The sequence below is a fragment of the Corvus hawaiiensis genome, chromosome 7, assembly GCF_020740725.1.
Source record: "Corvus hawaiiensis isolate bCorHaw1 chromosome 7, bCorHaw1.pri.cur, whole genome shotgun sequence".
Lineage (NCBI taxonomy): Eukaryota > Metazoa > Chordata > Aves > Passeriformes > Corvidae > Corvus > Corvus hawaiiensis.
In genome coordinates, this window is record NC_063219.1 from 8,995,791 (window position 1) to 9,017,927 (window position 22,137).

The window sequence follows — 22,137 nt, forward strand, 5'->3', positions numbered from 1 at the left end:
ACAGCGGTTTTTCTCCAGATACGAGAACACGATGTGCTCCGTAACTCAGCATACCCACAGCTCGTCCACGTCGGCGAACGAGGGGGGTTTTAGCAAAGCTTACCCATCAGTTTCCTCTGCTCAGCCTTTCTGCCCACTTAAACAAGGGAGTTAACGCATTTTTCTCCTCAGACAGGCGCAATTCCAAACCCAGCCAGAAGACTCTCCCTTGCAGTGCCCTGGCAGCCCGTGCCACGCCCTGAGGTCAGGGGGGACCGGAGTGCTCAGGGAGTGACAGCGGCACAGCCCCGCTCAGCGCTCCCGCCGCCTTTTATCCTGGGAATGGCCGGAGACAGCGGCCAGGGGATGTTTCAGACGAAGGGCTGAGCATGGCAGTGGGCACGAGCAGCATCCCCCGGGCAGGGGCAGCAGCCCCGCAGACGCCCTAGCTCCCCAGCTCCCCACACTCGCCGGCGCTCTGAGGGGCGCTCGGCAGGGGCACTAATGGAGGTTGGAGCGCCCTCTACAAACTATCTGACAGGAGGCTGTGGGCAGGTAAGGGGCGGGCTCTGCTCCCAGGCAACCGACGAGAGGACACATTCTCAAGCTGTGCCAGCGGAGGGGCATTAAGAAGAATTTCTTCAGAGAAAAAGTGGTTGTAAGGGGTTGCTCAGGGAGGTGGCGGAGTCACCGTCCCTGGAGGTGTTTAAGGAGAGTCTCGACGCGGCACTGGGTACCAGGCTCCGGCTGATGAGGGGGTGTTGCGGCCGTTCCCCACCTGCGCCGCTCCTGTGTCTCCGTGAGGGGGCGCGCGCGCAGCCCGCCCGCAGCACGCGGCGGCGGCGGCGCCAATCAGCGCCGGCCGGGGCGGGGCGGGGCCGGCGCGCGGGTGGCGGCGGGACAAGATGGTGTCGCCGGGCGCGCTCCGCGTGGTGCGGTGCGGGGGCAGCGCCCTGCGCGGCGCCAGGGCCGTGTTCTCCGCCGACTGCAGGTAAGGGGGGAGGAGGGCCGGGGCTGCCGCGCTCGGGGGGGCTCCTGAGCTCCGAGCGGAGCTCTGCCCACCGGTGTCCCCGCGGCCTGCGGCTGCCGCGGGACGCCCGGGCCCTTTTCGCCGGGGTAACGGCGTTTCCCCCCCTGCAGGTACCTGCTGTGCGCCTCGGGGGACTTCGTGAAGGTGTACAGCGTGAACACCGAGGAGACCCTGCGGCTCATGGGCGGCCACGCCGACCTGGTGACCGGCATCCAGCTCAACCCACACAACCACATGCAGGTTTGCGGGGGCAGGTCTGGCCTGGGGGTGGTCGCGGGTGCCCCTGACCCTTATGTGGCTCCGCGGGGGCTGTCCCGGGGCTGCCTGGAGTTTGGGAGTCATTAGGGCGTCGTTGGGCTGATGTTTCGCGGAACCTGACAAGAAGGGTAGACGCTGTGTCAGTTACCTACAAACACAAACGTGAAATGTCGTCTGGATTACACTCCTTGAATGGAATGACAACAAAACGGAAATATCAGCAAAATTTCCGGTTCTTTGATTGAAAGGGTAAAAGAAGTACGTGAGAAGATCAGAAATACTGTGGTTGGTGTTAGCCACTCTGTATCTGCTGGTACTGATACAGATTTGACTAAATCCCTTTAACTTGCCCAGTGGCTCCCTCTGCCCCCAGCCTGCCTTCCCTGCTCTCAGTTTGCTTGGGCTTTTTTGATGTCTATATGTAAACAAGAGTTATTTAACAAGAGGGACTGATCTGCATATTAGCTATGCAAAATCTAATGTAGGTGTTAATAGATGTTCACGTGATGGGTATCTGTGCATTCACACTTTGTGACAATGTACATTTTAAACTAGAGTAATAGTGTTGTACTTCCCTTGCACCTCCCTTGAAGGTCACACAGAGCTGGTGTCTGTCCTGAGTTTTTTATGATTCGGTTACCTGGAATCGCAGTTGTGATTGTATGTAAAATCTGGCTTTGATATATTGCTATTACTTATATAGTTGGTTTTTTTCTTCAGCTCTATTCTTCCTCTCTCGATGGCACTATTAAGCTGTGGGACTTCATGGATGGGATTCCCATTAAAGTATGTTGTTATTCTTTTTAAGAGCATGTCAAAAATGGGCACAAATCAGTCTGAGATGGATTGTTCTACTATGAACACTACCTAAAACCCATCTAATTATGGGAGTAATAGAATGTATGGTGATGATGATGATGCAGATTCTTTTGGGGAAGAAGATGGGAGATGTACTGACATACTGACTTTGCTACCTGTTGCAGTTTGGAGTCCAGTGTAGCTCTGGAAAGTGTGCTGCAGTTTGGGATATACCAACAGGAATTGTTACAATGGCTTGGAAATGTGGGCTGCTGACTGTCCTTTTGCTCACATTTTCTGCTAAATATTTCCCTCTGGGTGGGTATTCTGCTCTGTTTTAGGGGTAAGGTATCTAAAGGTTTTTCAGTAAATTGGATGTCTCATATTTTATTACTACTGTTTTAACATTTGTATTAGTCCTTGCTAGAATAAAGATATATTTATTTGACTTAGAGTCGAGAATTTCAGTTAACACATGAAGGTTTCTATAAGATATGATTTCCTTACTTTAAAGACATACACACAAATGTAGTAATTGTTGATTTCCTTCTCTTTTTTTCTTCAGACTTTCACTGTAGGATCCAAACTTCTGGCACTGTACACACCTGCTAGTGCTGAGGACTCAGTGTTTGTTGTCATTCCAAAGAAGGGTGAACGAGGTACAGTACAAGTAGCATCATCCATGTCATCTCAGTCATTCTGTGTCTGTGCCACTGTCCCAGCAGTGAACGGTGTGCTGCAAGAATGGCTTTAATATGTTAGTTGTGAAATATTTCTTAAATCCTGTGGCAGATGTCTGTAGTCCTGCATTTTGTACTCCTTTGTTTTCATTCTATGACATCTATCCTTCCAATACTTGTCTAGAAGAGTGCTCATCTTTGCTTTTGAAGCACGTACTGCATGGATGTGATCTTGTAGATGCAGTAAATCTTTGAGCATTGCTCACCAAGGTACAGGTTGTAGTACTCAAGTTGGGTATGAGTGCTTGAGATTTTCCTCCCACCTTAGGCAGTGTTAACATAAAGAGACTTGTCCTATTAACAGCATGCCTAGATATTTTTTTATGGGATTTTGTCTGCAATAAATACATCTAGGCCTTACTGTGTACTATAATGTATTGCTATTTCAGAGCAAGAGCAAATACTGTATGGCTTCCCTTGGTTTCTGCTTACTCTTGCACTGATATCCAGTGTCTGGTCCTCATTCTTCAGTACTACTGTTGGTTTCAAACAGATTTTTTTCTTTTGTCAGATACATTCCAGCTGGTCTCAGTTAAGCTGACAAAAGGAGCAGGCCAAGATCTGGAAGCCAAGGAGCTGTCAGTGGTTCTGGATGGTGTGGGTACATCAATGAAGCACATTGCATTTGGAAGAGAAGTATGTTCGCCTTTGGCTTTTTTTCTTCTCTGGGGTGTTGGTTGGATGGGGTTTTTTTTCCTCTCAGATGAACTCTGTGCTGTTTATGTCTTTATACAAGCACAGCATTAGTGGAACAAAAGTGAAAGTAAATGAATCAGTGTAAGACCTATGCTTTCTTTTATATTACAAAAAATAAAAGAAACTTTGACATTTATAATGGAAAAGTACTTAATATCAGCTTATATGTTGCCTGCAGTGTAAAGTACTTTGTAGTGAAATGTGCTTTATTTTTTTCTTGTGTAAGAACATAATCTGTATGTCCTAAATGGCTTTACTTTAACAGGGTGCATATGTCGCATCAGTGAAGGATGTGAATCTCCAAGTTTATTTTTTTAAACGGAAACTGTTGAACAGGTAAGAATGAGAATGAAAATATCAGGTATTGATTCAGTCTGGTATGTCCTAAATGTTTATTAACTCGTGATGTGTGCACACATGATCTCATATTTGGTTTTCTGCTGGAGGGGATGTAGTCACTGTGTAGGAAGTTTCCTCTAGAAGTGAACAGTGAGCAGATCAGTGGCAGTGGTACCTTACCTTTACAGCTCAGGAATGTATTTTTTTCAGTTAAATACTTAGGTTGGTGCTGAACTGAAATAAGTGACATCATTTGGGCAGGGCCCAGGAAGTGGGAGGGGAGGAGGAGAAAAGAGAGTGGAAGAGGGAGAGAAAGAGAGAAGCAAAATCTCTTTCAGCTTGATTGAAGGCAGAGAATTAAGGAAATCAAGAGAAAAGTAAGTCTGTCACTATTTTTTGAGAGTGCATGTAACCACAACAACTTGAAGATGTTTAATTTTGCTAACCAGAATTTTTTTTTATGTGCACTAGCTGATCCTTTTGAAGATTTGTTTTAGAAAAACCAACCCAACTCTTATAACTGAAGTTACTTTCTTAACTCTTGAAGGTTTTCTTTAAGTACAATGAAGACAAAAGGAGGAGACAATCACTTCAGTTGCGTCGTGTGCCATCCTACGGAGGATTGTATTGCAACTGGCCATGCTGATGGAAAGATTCGCCTCTGGTATGTGCATTTTGGTTAACTGTGTATCCCATAAACTCCTCTCACTGTAGGAATTAAGTCAAACCTGAGCAAAGCAATCTAATTTGTCTTTAGCATTGCCATTTTCAGAAGTCAGAATGAGCAATGAACCTGCAGTGCTGACAGTATAATGTGGAAAAAATGCCTATGTTAAGTTATGCTCCATTGAATCTAAACTTAGGTGTAAAAGGTAATGCAAGAGCAGCTTAAATAACTCTTTATGGATGAGTCCTAAGGAGAACACACCAGTGGAATACATGATTAAAAACGTTGCATGGCTAAGTTGCTTCCAGGGCTGAGTTGCTCAGTATAACTCAGATGTGGACCAGGAGAGTTCTGAAAACCTGTAGCCTGGTTCCTGCCCTCCTGCATCACTTAAGCATAGGATAAACTAGTCTAAAAGTTAGAGGACAGGATGATATAATTGATTCAATTCAGTATTTCCTTTTGTTTACTCTGTTGTTGATGTTGTGAGTAAAGAACTGTTCTGTTCCTCTCTACACAGGAGGAATTTCCACCACAGGAAAGAGTACACATATTCCACACTGCACTGGCATCATGATATTGTCATGGATCTGGCTTTTTCTATGGAGGGTGAGTAAAAGAAAAATAAAACCAAAACAGAGCAATAAAAAAAAAAACATACCAAAAAGCCAACAAACCTCCATCAAACAAACAAAACCTTCTCAAATTTGAAGTGTTGCAGCAGACAAGGAAGCTCCAAGTTTGTCCACTTACTAACAAGTTAATTTCTAGAATTTTAAGTATGTCCAGGAAGGATCTGAAATAAAAACTAACGGAGTTGTTATTGTTTTATATATATTTTGACTGACATTTATAATGTCAAATATCTGCCTTCTGTGGTAGAAAAAAATCTAACCCCTTCTCTCACCTCTTTTCCCTCACCTCCACTCTCCCTCCCCTTCCATCTCATTAATAATACTGATGAGTTCTTTCCAGTTTTACTTCCATCCAAATAAAACAAGCCAGTCTTGTCTGAGCTCAAACCTGCTGTCAGAAATACTACACATGTATCTGAATTTTGTGATCTGAACTATTCTTAAGGTATTTATTAGTGCAAAATACCTCTTACAGAAGGAGAACAATTCAGCCATATCCTAGCACAAATACTCAGCTGATTCAGAAAGTGATGGATCTACTACTGCCAAAGTATTGTTTAAATTTCACTGTAGGTACAAGTTCCTGTTAGTTAATCCAAGTTTCTCTAGCAGTTTAACAGGGTATAATGAGAAACATATTTATGTGTATTACCCAGGCTTAATATGTTTGCTTTTGACAGTTTTGAGAAACTCATGTCTGTCTGTTGTTGTAAAGACATAGGCTGCTGATTTTATTTTTAAGCAAAACCTTTTAACTGTATTTTTATTGCTGGAAAAGGAACCAGGTTGCTGAGTGGTGGAGTGGAATCTGTTCTAGTCCAATGGCACAATGAATCTTCGTGCCAGAAGGATTTCCTGCCTCGTTTGGGGTCTCCTATCGAGTACATTTCCATGTCCTCCGACGGCGCTCTCTGCTGCACCTTGCACACAGATAACAGTAAGGCAAAACACATCCAAGTATCACTTCAATGGAAATGCAAATCTGTATGAGCTTTATTTTGTTGATTTTGGATTAATTAACTAGGAACTGCATAAAATTTCATTACTGATCTGAAAAAACAGATGCTTGTAGTAATCTTTTGCTCTTTGATTAATTTTGTGAATTTGCCTGGTGACTGCTGTAACTTGGCTTTCCACCTTGGTGTCATAAACTGAGCAAAGATAAATTTGCAGTACAGATGGTTACAGTCCCTTTCCCACCAGGAGATGGGTGCCTTTTGCAAGACTTTGCTTTCTCTTTCAGGAATTACGATAATCAACAGCAACCTAAGGTTTTCCAGAAGTATTCAAGGGCTAATCAAAAGTAAGAGCAGTAAGATTTATCTTCCACTTAGAGAGTGGAATGTGTCACTTGACAGCTTTGGTCATTTGTCACCTGATTTTCATTTCCAGGTCGGGATGTCAAGACTGGACTAGCAGTTGATCCTAGAACCAAAGCTTTGGTCCTGAATGGGGAGCCAGGCCACTTGCAGTTCTATTCCCTCCAGAGTGACCAGCAGTTGTTCAGTGTAAGTTGGATGGGCTTGTACCAAAACTTTAATTTACTCAGTCAAGTAACTTGTGAATCAGAATTTATTTGAAGACTTAATATGGCAAAGGGGAAAAAAAAACCTTGCAGCTATTCCACAAAGCTGGATTCCAGACTGAGATGTTCTTGGCTTTATCTGAGACTTCACTTGCTAAGCAAGTCTAAATATTGATACTGAAAAAAGTACTTCAAAACAGTGTGCTGTCCTGTTAAATGTCAAAAATTTCTAGGTAAAACAACTTCAAATTATTTTTCATTCTTTCTTCACTTCGCATCATTGGAATACAGATGCCCAAATCTGCTTTCCCCACATGTTGGGGCACTGTTTTGTGCCACAGCCCAGTCAGGTATAACTGGAGCCTTCAGAACATCCTTTCTCCATGGTTTTATGAGTGGTATCTCTTATAGCTCTACCTGAATTTTAAAATACACTTCTGGCCTTGCTTTGCAGCTGGACATTGTGCAGCGCCAGTACATCCACCAGGCGGGTCTCAAGCAGTCAGACCTGGTGAAGGTGGCATTCAGTGCTCAGGGCACCTGGCTGGCCACAGTAGAGGAGAGTGAAGAAGTGACTGATCCCGAGTTACAGCTGAAACTGTGGTTCTACCATGAAGAAATGCAAAGGTAGTGAGAATAGAGCTGCCCTTCCAGCTCTCTGTCACACAAATCCCTGCACAGACGTTGCCTTGCAAAGGCAGTTTTTCCAGATCTAGGTAGTTCACTCTGCATGCTACAGCATCTGCAACAGAACACAGAGTGGCACTGAATACACTTACAGTAATCAGAGGCTGTTGTAACCATGGGACTTAAATTCACATATTTTCCTGATATTAAAAATCAGGGAGCTGACAGAATGGTTCTATAGCCCATATAGTTTTCCCACCTGTGTGTAATCCATCGTGAATTGATTAGTCCTTCTCCGGAAGGTACAGAAGATTATAATTCTGTTGTTGATCTTTGTCTTTAGCAAACATATGCATCTGGTTAATAACGCTTTCCCTAATTTTCCTATTTAAAAAATTACATTTTGACTACAAATCGTTATTTTCTTAAAGAAGAAACAAGGCAAAAGAAAGCTACTACACAGATCAGCTATGTAACTGATTTTTAAAGTAGTGGAAAGACTGCCCAGAGTTCAGACTTTGAGAGATGCTTGCCTAGTGATAATTCTTGGTGCTGGGTTACTTTGTGGAAGCCATTAGGGAAATCTGATCTGTTAATGCAATACTATTTAGCTGTCTTAATGAGAACTTTGATTGCTCTTCTCCCTGCCCATTCCAGAATCAGCTTTAACTGAAGTCTTCCCCAAGTTCCAAATGAAATAGAATGGCAAGCTTCTGTTTTCTTTTCTTATAGCTTTCAGCTGAATACCAGAATAAACACACCCCATGACAACCACATCACAGACATGTGCTTTCGTGACATGGATGAACTGGGAGATGACTCTCTCATACTGGTAACAACTGGCAGAGACTGTGTGTTTAAAGTCTGGGTGATGGTAGAAGACACTGATCCAGAAGGTAAGCATGGTCAAAACATAAACTTACTCTTACTTGCACCTTGTAACATAGAACCATAAGAATAACCTGAGTTGGAAAGGACCTACAATGACATTTGAAGTCATGCTATAGAAATTAAGACCCTACCTTCATTTGCTCAGTCCCATGCGTTGATCTGTTTCTGCTGCTGTATGAAGCATTGTGTTCTCCTGAGCATCCTGTGGTGCAGTTCTGTCGTAGCTCCACAGTATTACAGTTTGGTATTGAGGTTCCTGAAATAGCCAGGGAGACCTTGGCAAGCTGCTGCAGAAGAGAATGGCAGCCTGTGTTTATTGGTTAAAGAATTGTTTGTGGTAATGATTTTTCCATATTGAGAAAATGGATTTTTGTCAGTCCTCTAGGTAGGCTTTTCATTTGAGACTCCTGCTCAAAGGAGCAGGATGCAGAAATGTGTTATTCTGTTTGAGCTGACTTAGTGTAAAATAATAGCTCTTTTGCCATTCTCCAGATGCACCACTTCAGAGTTCATTTTTTGAACCTCCTTCCTTTCCATTAGGTCATAGAATGGGTATTGAGGTATTTCTGAGATGCTTTTAATAACCAAATTTCACCTCTTGAAAGACATGATGAAGTTCCCTTCCTTCAAACAGACCATCTGTGTTTTGATTGCTCTGTATGCCTTTGAATGCGAAATACAAAAGATTTCCAACGTACTAATTTCCATTTACTTAAATGTTGTTACAGTGTCAGGCACACTTAAGTGAAGTGGCACTTTGCTGCCATTTGGATGTCTTGTCATTTCATGTTCCCAGTAGCTGTGATAGTGGTCTTGCTGAACTGCTTGCAGTTCAGTAATCTGTCTTTTCATGGGCAGGTGAGAACATGTTCAAAAGTACTTTTGAGCTATTAGGGTTTCCATTTGGCAAACTTTGCCAAACCAACTTTCTTTTTCCAAGCTGTTTGTTCCTCAACAGTGGCTGCTGATGAGAAGAAAGACAAAACCTTTGTGTTATTTACTGCATTAATAGTAACCCCCTCAATGGTATCTGAAAGAGTGTTGGTTTTGCTTTTTTTCATAAATTATTCTGAGCTTAAATTATATCTTAACTTAATGAGCAGATACTTTGGTCTTGAGTGTAGTGTCAGTTGGGGATGAAACCAAATTTCTTTTCTTTCCACAAAATAGTTTTGTGTCTGCTGCCTGCCATCACCAGGATGTATTTTAAGTGACTACATGGTTCTGTTTCACGGCATATGTAAAAGTACCAGTTAGCGGTGACTGCTGTGGTGTATTTGCCCACTGGGGCAGAGTAGGAATGCACAGATAGAAAGGGTTGACATGCTGCAGCTTCTCTGCAGCAAATACTAGTTTACCAATGAGTTCCTCAGTTGAGTACACTCTGGTATGTGTTAACTGCAGCAGGTCTCCTGCTGGGCCCCTAGATGGTGCCATGCAGTTGGAAGTACTCAATCGTTTCTGGCTTTTTTTTTTCTTTTTTTTCTTTTTTTTTTTTTTTTTTTTTTTTTTTTTACTGTCAGGTCTTTTAATCATCAACTTGTAGCCCTTATATAAAGGGTATTTTAGCATAGGATGAACTTACTGTCCTTTTTTTCCTCATCCTACTCAAATGTTTCAAAAGCATGCTGTAGGAACTATTTTATACTGGGAAATGTATGTTAATGTGGTAAGTACATCACTTTGCTCTGGTTTATTTTATGGTGATTATCCACAGTGGGAAAGGTGTCCCAACAGAATGCAGTGGCAGGTGAACCAACACACAGAAGCATGCTGGTGGGTCACTTGGTGATCCTCGAATCTTCTGTAAATGAACCATGAGCTTTGTTGGACTTAAATGCAGCCTGTGTTCAAATTTTGAGTAATGCTCGTGTTTTTGCTAGAGTTAGAACAATGTTTCAGAACAAGTGTTGAATCTATTTGAGTATCATTTTATCTAACCTCTGCCTATTTGAGACCACAGTTAATGGAGTTGGCAAACTAAGCATGAATATTGTACCATGCCAGTCTCAGGGTTCACTGTTCAAATGCAAAACTGAGGACAAATGAAAACCCTACCAGCTGTTCCTCATACTAGAACAGGGCAGATTCTCTGTACTCATCAAAAATTGTGAAAGAAAACTGCCTTTCTCTTGAGCCTATTTTGCAATAATACTTGAATTCTTCTTTTGTCATGTATAGACTTGAATTAACTGGCTTGTTCATTCAACGCAGCACAGCAGAGTGTGAGCTGGAGCTGTGACTTTGTAGGCAGCTACCACAACTACCAAGCTACAAACTGCTGCTTCTCAGAAGATGGCTCTTTGCTTGCTGTTAGCTTTGAAGAAACTGTCACTGTATGGGATTCACTTACTTGGGATCTTAAGTGTACATTTTGCCATCCACCTGGAAATATAAGGTACATTTTTCATCTGCTCATTTATGTCTCATTTGAACTCTCAGAACAGAAAGAATCAATTCATAGCAGTCCAAGACCTTGTATATGTTCACATAAACATTGAATTTAACAGTCTTATTAATTCATATATAGAAAAGACTAAAGTGGCTTTTAGGTGGTTGGTTAAAAATACTATTACAAATAAGATCAAGTGTTCCTTCTTACTTGCTTATGTCTCCTGTACCTCCCATCCTTAAATCTGTATCATGGGGCACACACAAGTAGTGTGTTGATAGCCCTTCTCTTTTTCCACATTAATCCAGGGATAAATCAAAGTCCTGGAAAAGTATAAATACAAGAAGTGGTGCTTTATTTGTGTATGTATACATGCAAATAGAAATTATATCAATAAAGGCATAATGACCTTACCTGTACTATGAAATACATATCTTGATCCTCCTTAACCTCTGTTGGAAAATCCATGTTTGCCTGGCAGACTATCCCAGCAATGCTCCATTCTATGCTGTCATGATAAAAGATACCATCAACATTTTGTGGTCACAATGTTTTAAAGACTACTGACACAAAGAATCATAGCAGCATACAGAGATTTGTCCCTTCCATGTGTTGTGTGTATGTTTGTAAGCTTTTCTTTCGTGTTACGGAGTCTGTTTTGTATTGGTCTTCTAAGATTAGAAATTGAGAAATGTATTCTGAAACTGGTGTGCAGGAAAATTGTGGGAGGCATGTGAGCCACCGGCTTGGTGCAGTGGCAAGCTTTTCCCAGGCCAGCTGCTCCTATAGCCTTTACTATTTATTATATTAAAAGGAAACAAATTACTCTAGGAATATAATGAATTAGTGTATTAGTTGCATAACTTCAAAGGGCTATGCTTTAATATACAAATTCTGTCCCTTATTAGCTTTTTTTGAAAATCTTTCATCATTAGAAGTCATAAGGCTGTTCTGTTACTTTCAAACAAGAGACTGAGAAATCAAATCACATGCTTTCTTCAACTGGAGCAGCTTATAATAACTTTTTTTTAACTACTCCTATCTTTCTGTTTCCTTAACAATAGTAGGCCTTCTTTAAATATGGAAGTTATTTTCTAATCCCAATATGAACACGTAAAATTATGTATGGGTTTGTAATCTATTTAAGCATTTTAAATCCCTCCTTTATATTGGAATGCTGTAAAAACATGTAATCCTTATATATTTATGCATACTTTAAATCATCAAACTTCCCTTATAGTTGTGTGTGGAGTTTCGTACCACTAGAGGTTAATTGAGAAAGCAAATTTCTGATTTAGGTGTCAAAACTAAATCATAACTGAATGGTTTTTGTGATTTATTAGTAGTTGCTACATAGAGAAACAAAGATGAACTCTGAAGGTGACTAACTTGTTTTGACTTTTTACTTCTGTAGGAACATCTGCTTTGGGAGACTAACATGTTCCAAGTACCTTATTGGTGCCACTGATTATGGCTTTCTGTGTTGCTGGAACCTGCTCACTTGTGCATGTAAGATCAGCTTGAATGTGTGCTACAATAATTTAATACTTGAAATTACTGTGAAACCTTGAAATAATTCTAGTTCAGTTCCAGATTTACATGCTACAAAATGCCCTGTGGAAATGGGATGATTTTCATACTTAGGATAGTATCCTGTCCAGCATGCATGTGCTTTGTGTGCATGTGCAAGATATATTGTAAGTTAGGTGAATGATAACCCAATAAAAGGTAGTATTTCTTACACTTGTGTAGAACTTGGTAGCATTTGTGTGTTTTTATTCACCAGGGAATGAGTGAAGCTGCCTTTTCCAGCAGCTAAGGGCCTGTGCGTTGTTTGTTTGACCTTTAGTTTGGCTCCTTTTCACCTCTGGCTCTTGCTGTGTTCGCTTTTCAGTGGAGTGGAGTGCCCACCTCAACGTCGTGGTTCTGCAACCTGATCCCCTTTCTGAACATATTGCTGCAGTCTCATGGCTCTCCAAAGAGTCCAGCTGTAAGTACAAAGCCTTCTTTGACAAGTCATAATTTAAAACTGGGAAAGCACCATTTCTAGAAAAGGTTTTCTTAGAATTCAGACTCTGAAAGCTGCAAGATGGACTTCAGTGTGTGCTTGCACCTGTGGAAACAGAGACATATCTGACAGCAGCATTCAAACAAAGCATGTTATCTTTTCTTCCTGCAGGTAGTTTCTGGTGTAGGATACAGCTCAGGATTAACCACACTTTCTGGGTGACAGTCTCAAATGTTCTTGACCCTCTCTTATAAATGCAGAACTGTACAGCTACATTTTAGAGCTCTGACATTAAATTAAGATAACTCTTCCTACAGAAATGTTAATTTCCAAGTGTGTTCTCTGGATTTGGAGTACTGTGAAAGGTACCTTCTATTATGCAGTAAAGTTACCCAGTTATATTCCTGCAAATAGTGCTTGGAGGCAATCCTGTCCAGCCTTCCTGGACTTTGACAATGCAGAGCTTTGACAGCTGCCAGGAGGGTAAGAATTTCCTGATTTAATGAGAACATTTTCTTGGTTTTGCAGTGTTTGTGTTTAAACCAAATGAGCCACGGCCAATCTACATCCAGAGAAACCTTTGTAAAGAAAAGATCCTGCTTGCTGCCTTCGTTCCAAGAGATGAACCTGAAATTATAAGCTCAGAAAAATACCTTTGGCTAAGAAAATCCCAGCTATTTTTTCTTACAGATACACAAGTAAGGAAAAGTAATTGGCAGGTGGTTCCTGGGGAAAAACTGTTGTCTTTAAAATAGTTGGATGCAAATTCAGAGTTCTGCTTATGAGTGTAGGAGTTTCTTTCTGTCATTTCAAGTCAGTGTAAGCCATGCTTTGTTGAAGGCTTTCAACTGCCAGAACAGCCTAAGCTCAAAATTATTTACTGGTTTTCTACTGTGAATATTTAATGAAGAAACTAGATAACTTGGGAACATTGCCTATGCAGTTTAACTTAAACAATCACCTAGAAGCTGTATATATTACTGCTGATTATACAGATGTTCCATGTGATGTTCAGTTTCCCTGTAATTTCTGGGTGGGGGTGTGGGGTTTTTTGTTTGTTTTCCCAAAAAGTCTATAGAACCTCTAGGTCCATTCTTGCTTCTCTTCAGGTTCTTTCCAAAATAAAGAGGAAGGGATGGTTTTGCCTCTTCCACTTGACTGATAAAAGCTTTTGGGCTAGTTGGAAGCTTCTCTAGGCAAGGTATGGAAATATGGAAAGCAGTTTCACATGTGATAACTGTGCTACTTCCTTCTGTATTTTAGGAGCTAATGACACTTAGCACAAAGTCTCTGGAAGAAAGGCTTACACCATCAAGCAAACAGGTACCTCTCATAGAAGTTCTGACTCAGACGGACAGAGCAGTTCACAATTCAGATGGTGTTCATTCTGTCATATTGAAATTCCCTTCTGTCATGGACATGCACACCGGACCCTTACCTGGAGGCACTTAGCTGAAGGAGCAGTAATCTGGATTTGCTTATTTTTTGACAAGAAGTGCTATTTGTAAAAATTTTTTTTAAAAGTATCAGTAAGACACTCTCCATTTCCCCTGGGGGGGGAAAAAAAATCATTTTCTAAAAGATTCAGGTTACACAAATGAAGCAAAATGTTTGAGTAAGTTCTTTCCTTTTCTTGGTTTCTGTAACACTTGGAACCTTGAGTGTGGTTTGAACTGTGCTTTCTGATGAGGATGAGCAGTTGTTAGTCAATTGTGACTTATCAGTGAGGAGGAATTCCAGAATTGCATTCTAGTATGTATTTCTGTGGAGAAGTAGCCTGGGAAATTGGATTTTTTTTTTTTTTTTGATTCATGTTGAAGACGTGTTTCATACTTGCTGAAATAGCAGCATTTGATTGATTTGTTTGATTAGATAAAATAGACCAAAGTAGAAGTTAGTATCTTTCTAATACAAAATCCTGTTGGAATGTGGGCATAAGCAATCTGTTTCTTTGGAAAGTGGGGAAATAATTTGGTGCTCAGATGAAGGTACATTGATGTAGGAAAATGCCAAAAGACAAGGTGCCATGTTTTGCTTCCCGTTACATAACTTAATCTCTCTGCAGATGATGCTGGAGTATAAAAGACCTTTTTGGTCCAAAGTGGAACTTGAAAAACCCATTCTTGGTTTTCTGACATGTGCACCACCTTCCATATTTGGAAGTTAATTGGTACATCTGCCAACTAAAATCTGGTGTTCTTGGGTCCAGATTCTGGAGAGTTTTGCAACCCTCTGTGCAGTATTCTCTCCAGACCCCTGAGAATGAGTACAAAGAGCCACATAGCTCAGTTGAGTTAAACTGGAGTGTAAACTTTTGTCATCTGAGTTTATTCTGAATTTTGGTGACTTAAAAGGAGATAGAACTTAGATGTGTGACACTAAAATTCTACTTACATTTTTTCAAGCTGGCAGTAGAAGAAAGTCTTCCTGTGACCCCATTTAGTTTGCTCTTGGGAAAGCACAGACATCAGCAAGCACAAGAGGATATAGACCTTGGAAAACCAGTTGTTCATAATAAGCAGGAGCAAGCTTCACCTGCTGTTAAAGAGGTAGGAGTAATTCCAGCAAATGTACAAGCAAAATCACAACAAACAGAATCTTTCATAAAGCTTTCTGTTTTATCTTTGCAGCTTTTGCACACTCCAGCACATGTTTTGCCATCTGCTTCCTTCCTCTGCACTATATTTATTAACTCATTGCTCATCTCCAAAGAGAACAAAAGGTAAGAAAATTTCAAGAACTCTCCTTAGTTATCAAAGTTCTTTTAAATTACGTACTTCTTTATTTAAAGTGTAAAAGCAGTTTTCCAACACTTTATCTATGCAGTAAGTTAGTGGAATACTTAGTGTGGCAATGGTCTGGCTGTTCAGTGTATTGGCTCTTTTGTTGCTGTTATTTTTGCTGGGTTTTGCATAATGTGCTTATATGCAAAATGCTGCCTTTTGCACTCAGATGCTCTCTATGAATTTAACTTTATTGCAAGGATTTAATGGCTTTTTTTTGGTTAAATATTAGGTTCTCAACTTTATTTGAAATTACTGTGACTTCCTGCATAATTTTTGGTTTCAGTTTCTAGATACACCAAGAAGTTAGAAGCTTGGTCTTAAGAATTTGTTTAGAATTCAAATTTCATTTCTAATTAAGCTACAAAATACAAGTGTAAGCACACCTCAGTTTGGCTTACAATGCATTCATTCCAATTTAATAGAATAGTTTGAGAGGTATTTAAAATTGTAGCTTACCCCTTCGGGATCAATGTGTGCTGCTAAAAAAGGAATGCAGGCCCAGGGATTATGACAGTAGTTTTGTTTTAGGATTAATATCTTGTCATTTACACTGAAGCCAGTTAAATGATTGCATTTTTGTGCCATCTGTTCTTTAAAGTGTTTCATTAAACTCTGCCAGGCCAGAGATGAAAACCTGTCCTTGGAATCAGCTGTTGTGGATTTGCCAGACGGGCAAGCGGGTGGTTCACTGGGCGGGGGCTCACCTGGAAACAAACACCAGCTGGAGCAGCTCCTCGGTGTGCTCTGTGTTGTGCCATAACAGCAGTGTCCTGGCTTCTGCCACGCTGTGCCAGCCACTGCTGCAAGATTTCTTACTGCATGGCACAGCAAAACATCAACAAAACAAAAATCTAATACATGGAAACTCACATCTAGTTTCAGTTCTGAAGAATGTGAGAGTTCAGTGACCTGTGTAAATATTTGCACTTGTAGAGCTTGTACTTTGACAGTGATGGTTAGTATGGCTGTGCATTTAAAGGTCCATGTAAGGGCTGCAGCAGTGGGCCCTTGAAGATTGACCAGAATTTATCCCTGTACAGTGTATATATTATACAGTGGATAATTATTAACATTAAATGCTTTTATTTTCCTTGGCACTATGATATTACTGTGTGCTTCTCCATTTACATTTTGTGAGTGATGAATAGTTTGTATTAGAACAGATGATTTTTAGAAGACCACTACTGTTCTGCCATGCAGTTCACTCCTAATGAGATCTGGAATATTTATACAACAGATACATGAACTAATACTATTAATTAATGCATTGTAAATGGTAGCTGTTCCATATAATTCTTTGGAATTCTGCTTTCTACTTCAGCACAGGCTTAAACCTCTTGAACTCAGAACAGAACAGCCACTTTAAACAACTATGTTTAAAAAAAAAAAATTTGTCTTTCCTAGTAACACTCTAGGTATTGTTGCACTTTTTAAGACCAAGTGACCTCTTTCAGATTTGAAAGAGAAGAATGGCCTTCTTGATACTGTCTCACCTACCAGTTTATCCAGTGTTTCTAATCCTGTAGGACTGTGATGTTGTAACATTTGTCATAACGCTGACCTGCCTGCTTTGCAGTTATGTATTACATTTCAAGAAAGAAAACTATTTTAAAGTTTACTTACAAGAAAGCTATTTGAAAAATGGCTTGAAATTGAGATGGCAGGAAAAGTATAGTAGTTTTAAAGTAGACTGAAATGAAAAAAAAAAAAAGATAAAATGTTTACTTAGTTATTTGCATGATAACTTCACCCCATAGTACTGTAGTATGTGAGAGTACCTATTAATTGGGTTGTTTCCAACCATCTTCCAGTGCTGAAGAAGTTGCTGATGAAGTAGAAATGGAAAGTGAAAAAGCAGAGGATGATTCAGATGAAGAAGATGCCACAGAAATGGAACAAGAAGATACAAGCCATATGGAATTATTAGGAGAGATGACATGTAAACTGTCTAAATCCCAGGAAAAAGAACTACGAAAAATAAGAAAAACGGACTACAGTTGGATATCAGCCTTCTAAACAGACATCTTATGGTTTTTTATACTGCAAGTTGAAGCTCTGTGGATTAAATATTCTTTAAAAAAATTTTTCAGGTCCTTTGGCCAAAAATTTTAGCAGCTTCTCTTTCCAAAGGAATGCAGAACTAAGGGGAGGGATTAAAGGTTTGAAAAGCTGATTCTGCTCCTAGTTTATTACTGATTCTCTGTGACCTTAGAAAACATTTAACCTGATTTGGGGACTTTTTTCCCCCCTCTTGCAAGTATATTTAAAAGGCTAATAGCAAAACTGAGTTCATTATCTGACTTGTGATCAGCTAGCAGAGTGACAGCTCAGCTGCTGAAAATTTTCTCCGCTGAGGCTGGGTTACTGCTGCCAAAGAAGCAGCAGCAAATGCCTTCAGTCGATAGAGCTTAGCTCAAGGTGTGGCAAGGGAAATCAGGGTGGTTCTTAGTGCTCTATAGAGATCAGTAACAAGTCTCCTCCCCAGAAGTTCCTCTCCAGGTGTGGAGAGAGATGAGAAGTGCTTTAACATGGCTGGTTAGAGAATATAGATATCAGTGTTTTGTGGAGTTCACAGAGTATAGAGATTCTTAGGCAGAGGGTACTCAGTGTATCAGAGCACAATGAAACCTTTCCAAATATCAAGACAACTGCATCGTGTAGGAGATGTATCAGTTTATGTGGCAGCCAGTTTAACAGGCCTCTCATGCATCAGCTGGAGTTCCTATATATCATTTAACAATACATATCAGAGTGTAGAATTGGTTTGAAGTGGTGAATTTGAGAGCCTAAGAGTGAGTTGCCTGTGGTGCTGCAGTATGAAGGCAATCAGATGCAAATGGCACAGGTCACTGAAAGTTCTGAAGAAACAATATTTGCTAAAACTATTCAGATGAAAAATGCTGGAACAAGGACAATCCAACTCCTGTCAGTGAAACCTGAGTTCTCCCTACTCTGCCTTTAAAACAAAGTGGAAGACCCTTTCCTTCCTCTCTTTTGTTACCACCGTATAGTGGAAGGCAGTTAGTGGCAACACTTTTTTCTTTTTTGGGGGGAAATTATCCTACAACAGACAAAATCTGTCACTTGCACCCATGTACAGAAAGACTGAAGGTCATCCTTAGGCATCAAGGAAAGCACCTCAGAATTATTTTGCTGGCAGGTTTACCTCTCCCATTTTAACATGAAGGCAGAGTGTTTGCTCCTAGTGAGCAGCGCTGGCCCTTGGTGTGCTGGCAGGTCCATCATCAGCTGCCTTGGGGTCAAACGGGTCCCAGGCTGCAGCCAGGAGGGATGGATGTTGTACCCAGAACGTGGCACAGCAGTGACTTCACTTCTGCATTTAGGAGTGAGGTACTTTGGATGTTGGGCCTGCCATGGTGAGGGTGTGGGGGGAGTCTTAATCCCTGAGAAATGGAGACACTGCCATAGAGACGGGCACTGAAAAGAACTGTTAAAAACAAGTCTGCCACTAGGTCTGAGTGCTGGCTTCAGAAAAAAAAAAGAAAAAGCCAAAAATTAGTTTAAAACTCGTTATTAAAGAAAATTTACCTTTTTATTCTTTATGTTCACTGTCATAGATGTCAAAACATGAATGTGGGGATATGAAGATAATTCAGAAGACGTTGGTTTCTGTAAAGAGCCTTGGAATGTCTGCCATGCAGCTTGAATTGAGTGATGATAGTCCCTTGCCCACTCTTTATATGTCCTTCTCATCAGACAATAATGTGAAAAATAGTTAATTGATACAGTTTCAGACTAAACCAGCTAGGGTTAACTTAGTCTCATGGCAGCAAAGGGCTCCTGCATCTTCTCATACAATAAAGTCAGGTACTGCACCTCTTCAGATCATCATAACTTACGACTGTGAGGCACATTTTCTTCTATCAGATTACTTACCTAGGACTAGTATTGCTGAGAATTTTAGGAATGTGTTTAATTTTTAAGCATCTTGCTTTCTTGTTTAGGCCTTGGTACGCAGAAAAAATAATACTTTAAAACCAGTAAAAGTTTTACAAATTTAGTTTGCCTGTCAGTTCATCTATCTTTTATTTCTATCACAAACTTACAGGGAGAGAAGGAAAACACCCTAATCCCATCACCACCTCGCCAGTTTTCTGGTTTTGCATTTTTCTCCCTTTGTATAACAGCTTTTTAGATAACCTTATGGTATATATAGCTGAAGCAAAAAAATCACAGCTCCCCAAATGTTATGCAATTTTTATTTCCATCCCTCTTTATCTGTGGAGCTGAAACTGATACAGCCTTTTCAGAACCTTGGACCCAGTGGATTTTTCCCTAAATGAAAAGTTTCAACAGAACAAATAGGGAAATTGTGTTAAGACTGTAACTGACAAATCATAGGTTTTGAAAACTCAGAAACATTAAGAAACAGAAAATACAGGAAAATAAAAAGATCAGTAAATAGATTTTCCCCCTTTCAAAATATGCACTATACTAAGAAAGGCACACTGAAAGGTTTTTGTATTTTTTCTTACATAACATCAGACTTCAGCTCTGTGAAAAACAAGTGTGAGTTGAGCAGAGATCTATACACATGTTGCTTTAAAAGCGCTGTGTCAAAGCCTGGTTGTGTTACTGTGTCAGCAACATTTAAGTGTGGCTTTAAAAAGGAGGAAACCTTACTATCTGTTCATGTGGGGTTTTTTTAAATTCACATGTTCTTGTGAAAGTCAAGTGCTTTCCTGGAAGCCATCCTGGTATGAGCAAGAGACAATTCACATGCAAGCCAGCATCTGAAGGTGCAGTTTAGTGTTGTGTTCAGGCAGTAGTGCATTGTTAGGAATCTTCATCAAGATACAGCTGTTAGACTTAAATCTTTTGTCTTTACTGACGTGGTTTTGCTTTGCACATTTGCACTTTGACTGAACATACTGGGATAACAAAGAGGGACCTCACTTTGTAGTTCTGTGTGTTTTCTACTCAAGAAGGAAATACATTTCTGGTTACAGTTTTACTACATTTAGTAGGCACATTCTAGACCAACCTTTTAGAAAATGTCTTCTGAATGATACTGCAATTACAATGAAGAATACAGAGGGAGGGCTGCTACTGATCCGTCTGTGGCTGCTTTGGAATGCTTCAGTTTTAAAACAGTTTCCTGGTGTTACTCAGTATTTTTACTTTTTTTTTTTTTTTTTAAATCTCGTGTATCTCAGTAGCCATGAACAGTCCACATATTTACTGTAATGCCCTAAGTCAAACCTTAAATTTTGGCTTTTCCTTCTTCCTTCTAAAGGCTACTTTACAAAGATTTTATTATTCTTTATTAGAAAGATTTGACACAAAAGACCACAGAGAAGTAGATTGAACTTAATCTCACTATTCCAGTTACATGATAAATACAACAGGTAAGAAAATACCTCAGCGACATGTAGAGGTCAGCATTGAATACCTGTGGGTGCCTTGCGCATCACAGCAGGACAGCAATTTTCACAGAAGCAGTCACAGCTTTATTTAGGCTGAGGAACAGACCACACAAGGATGCAGCTGCCTAGAAGGGGACTTGTTTACTTCACAAATTTTCCACTCAGACAAGGGGTTGGATAAACATGAGGGCCTGAAATTCCAGCAGCTATGGCAAGCATTACAAAAAATAAATACACGGGCAAGGCCTTATGGAGTACATCATGGCAATGGGCTTTGACTGAGGGGCTATTCCCTGAAATTGCTCAGGTGCTGCTCTAAATGCAGAAGAGCTGACTAGTAATTTTAACCCATTTGTTGCAGTCAAGTGTAGTTCCACAGAGACTGAAAACCACTGCAGTGCATTGGTATTTTGTGAAGCCCAAACCAGTTATTAGTTAACAGCAGCTCCAACACGTGCCCTGTCCTTGGTGGGCCGACTTGGCAGGAAAGCTGTGAGAAAGGGGCTGGTATTACTAACAGTGGTTGCTATGGATTTTTGAGTTCAAGAACAGGGGGAATAAACCCTGCAAATTGTGCCACGTGTTTTAGGATCACCTGGCTCTTTGTATTTCAGCCTAACAATTGTTTGTCTGTCTAACCTTGGGGAGGCTCTTTTAGATACCTCAATCTGCCAAATCCCAGTCTGCAGTGAGCCTTCTAAAGCACATGCTAACAGCCAGAATTAGAACCAGCCGAGAACAGGACAAAGGAAAACAACAGCAACTTCAAATATAACTCAGAGAAACCTGAACAGACCTTCTGCCCCAAAGCCGAGGAACTTAGGTATATTTATTCCTGACAGATATTTGTCTAATTTTGCAAACCTCTGATAGAAGCCATTCTGTGGTATGGCATCTGTTCAGTGCTTACCTATTCTGACAGACACAGTTTTTCCTAATAGAAGTAATCTTCCTTTCCTGCAAAATTTCTATTCCATTCTTTGAAAACAATCTTTAGAAAAAAATGAAATCATGCTACTCTATTTCCTTTAAATTAAATATCATCCCTTTTAACTTTTTATTTTTGCTTTTCCCTGGGCCTTAGCAGCACCAGAATAGTCTTTCAGCCCTTCTTTGGGCTAATGGCTTACAGGTCAAATACTGTTCTGACTAATTTATAATTTCAAGGGCAAAACCTGTCAGGGTCATTTAATACATTTCTGGATAGTCCTAAAGCCTGTTCTTTCTCTGTTCTGGCTTGTACTCCTTGCTGATTACCTTTAGTATCTGAGTCTTTCTGGTGATGGCAGCAGCAAAGGCAGCAATTTATACATCAGCTAACACCCCAGTGTTTCACAGCAAACACCTCTCCCGATGCAGAATCCCTGCAGGGCACTGTT

At 40.5% G+C, this 22,137-nt stretch overlaps 1 protein-coding gene across 1 annotated transcript; it reads left to right on the forward strand.

Moving 5' to 3' along the window:
• Positions 1-864: 864 nt before the first annotated feature.
• WDR75 (WD repeat domain 75) lies at positions 865-17,544 on the forward strand. Its single transcript, XM_048308701.1, has 21 exons — positions 865-970; positions 1,120-1,249; positions 1,988-2,053; positions 2,631-2,724; positions 3,317-3,441; positions 3,767-3,837; positions 4,388-4,504; positions 5,028-5,116; positions 5,921-6,079; positions 6,386-6,445; positions 6,535-6,650; positions 7,122-7,294; positions 8,027-8,190; positions 10,400-10,583; positions 11,992-12,086; positions 12,472-12,567; positions 13,114-13,283; positions 13,849-13,908; positions 14,991-15,134; positions 15,216-15,307; positions 17,183-17,544. Exons 1-21 carry the CDS (start codon positions 885-887, stop codon positions 17,385-17,387), a joined length of 2,496 nt encoding a protein of 831 aa, XP_048164658.1. The 5' UTR covers positions 865-884; the 3' UTR covers positions 17,388-17,544.
• The last annotated feature ends 4,593 nt before the right edge of the window (positions 17,545-22,137 follow it).

Coding starts and splice junctions, on each gene's coding strand:
- WDR75 (XM_048308701.1), top strand. CDS start 885: ATGGTGTCGCCGGGCGCGCTCCGCGTGGTGCGGTGCGGGGGCAGCGCC. Junction 971..1,119: donor GTGTTCTCCGCCGACTGCAG/GTAAGGGGGGAG, acceptor CCCCCCCTGCAG/GTACCTGCTGTGCGCCTCGG. Junction 6,651..7,121: donor GTGACCAGCAGTTGTTCAGT/GTAAGTTGGATG, acceptor CTTGCTTTGCAG/CTGGACATTGTGCAGCGCCA.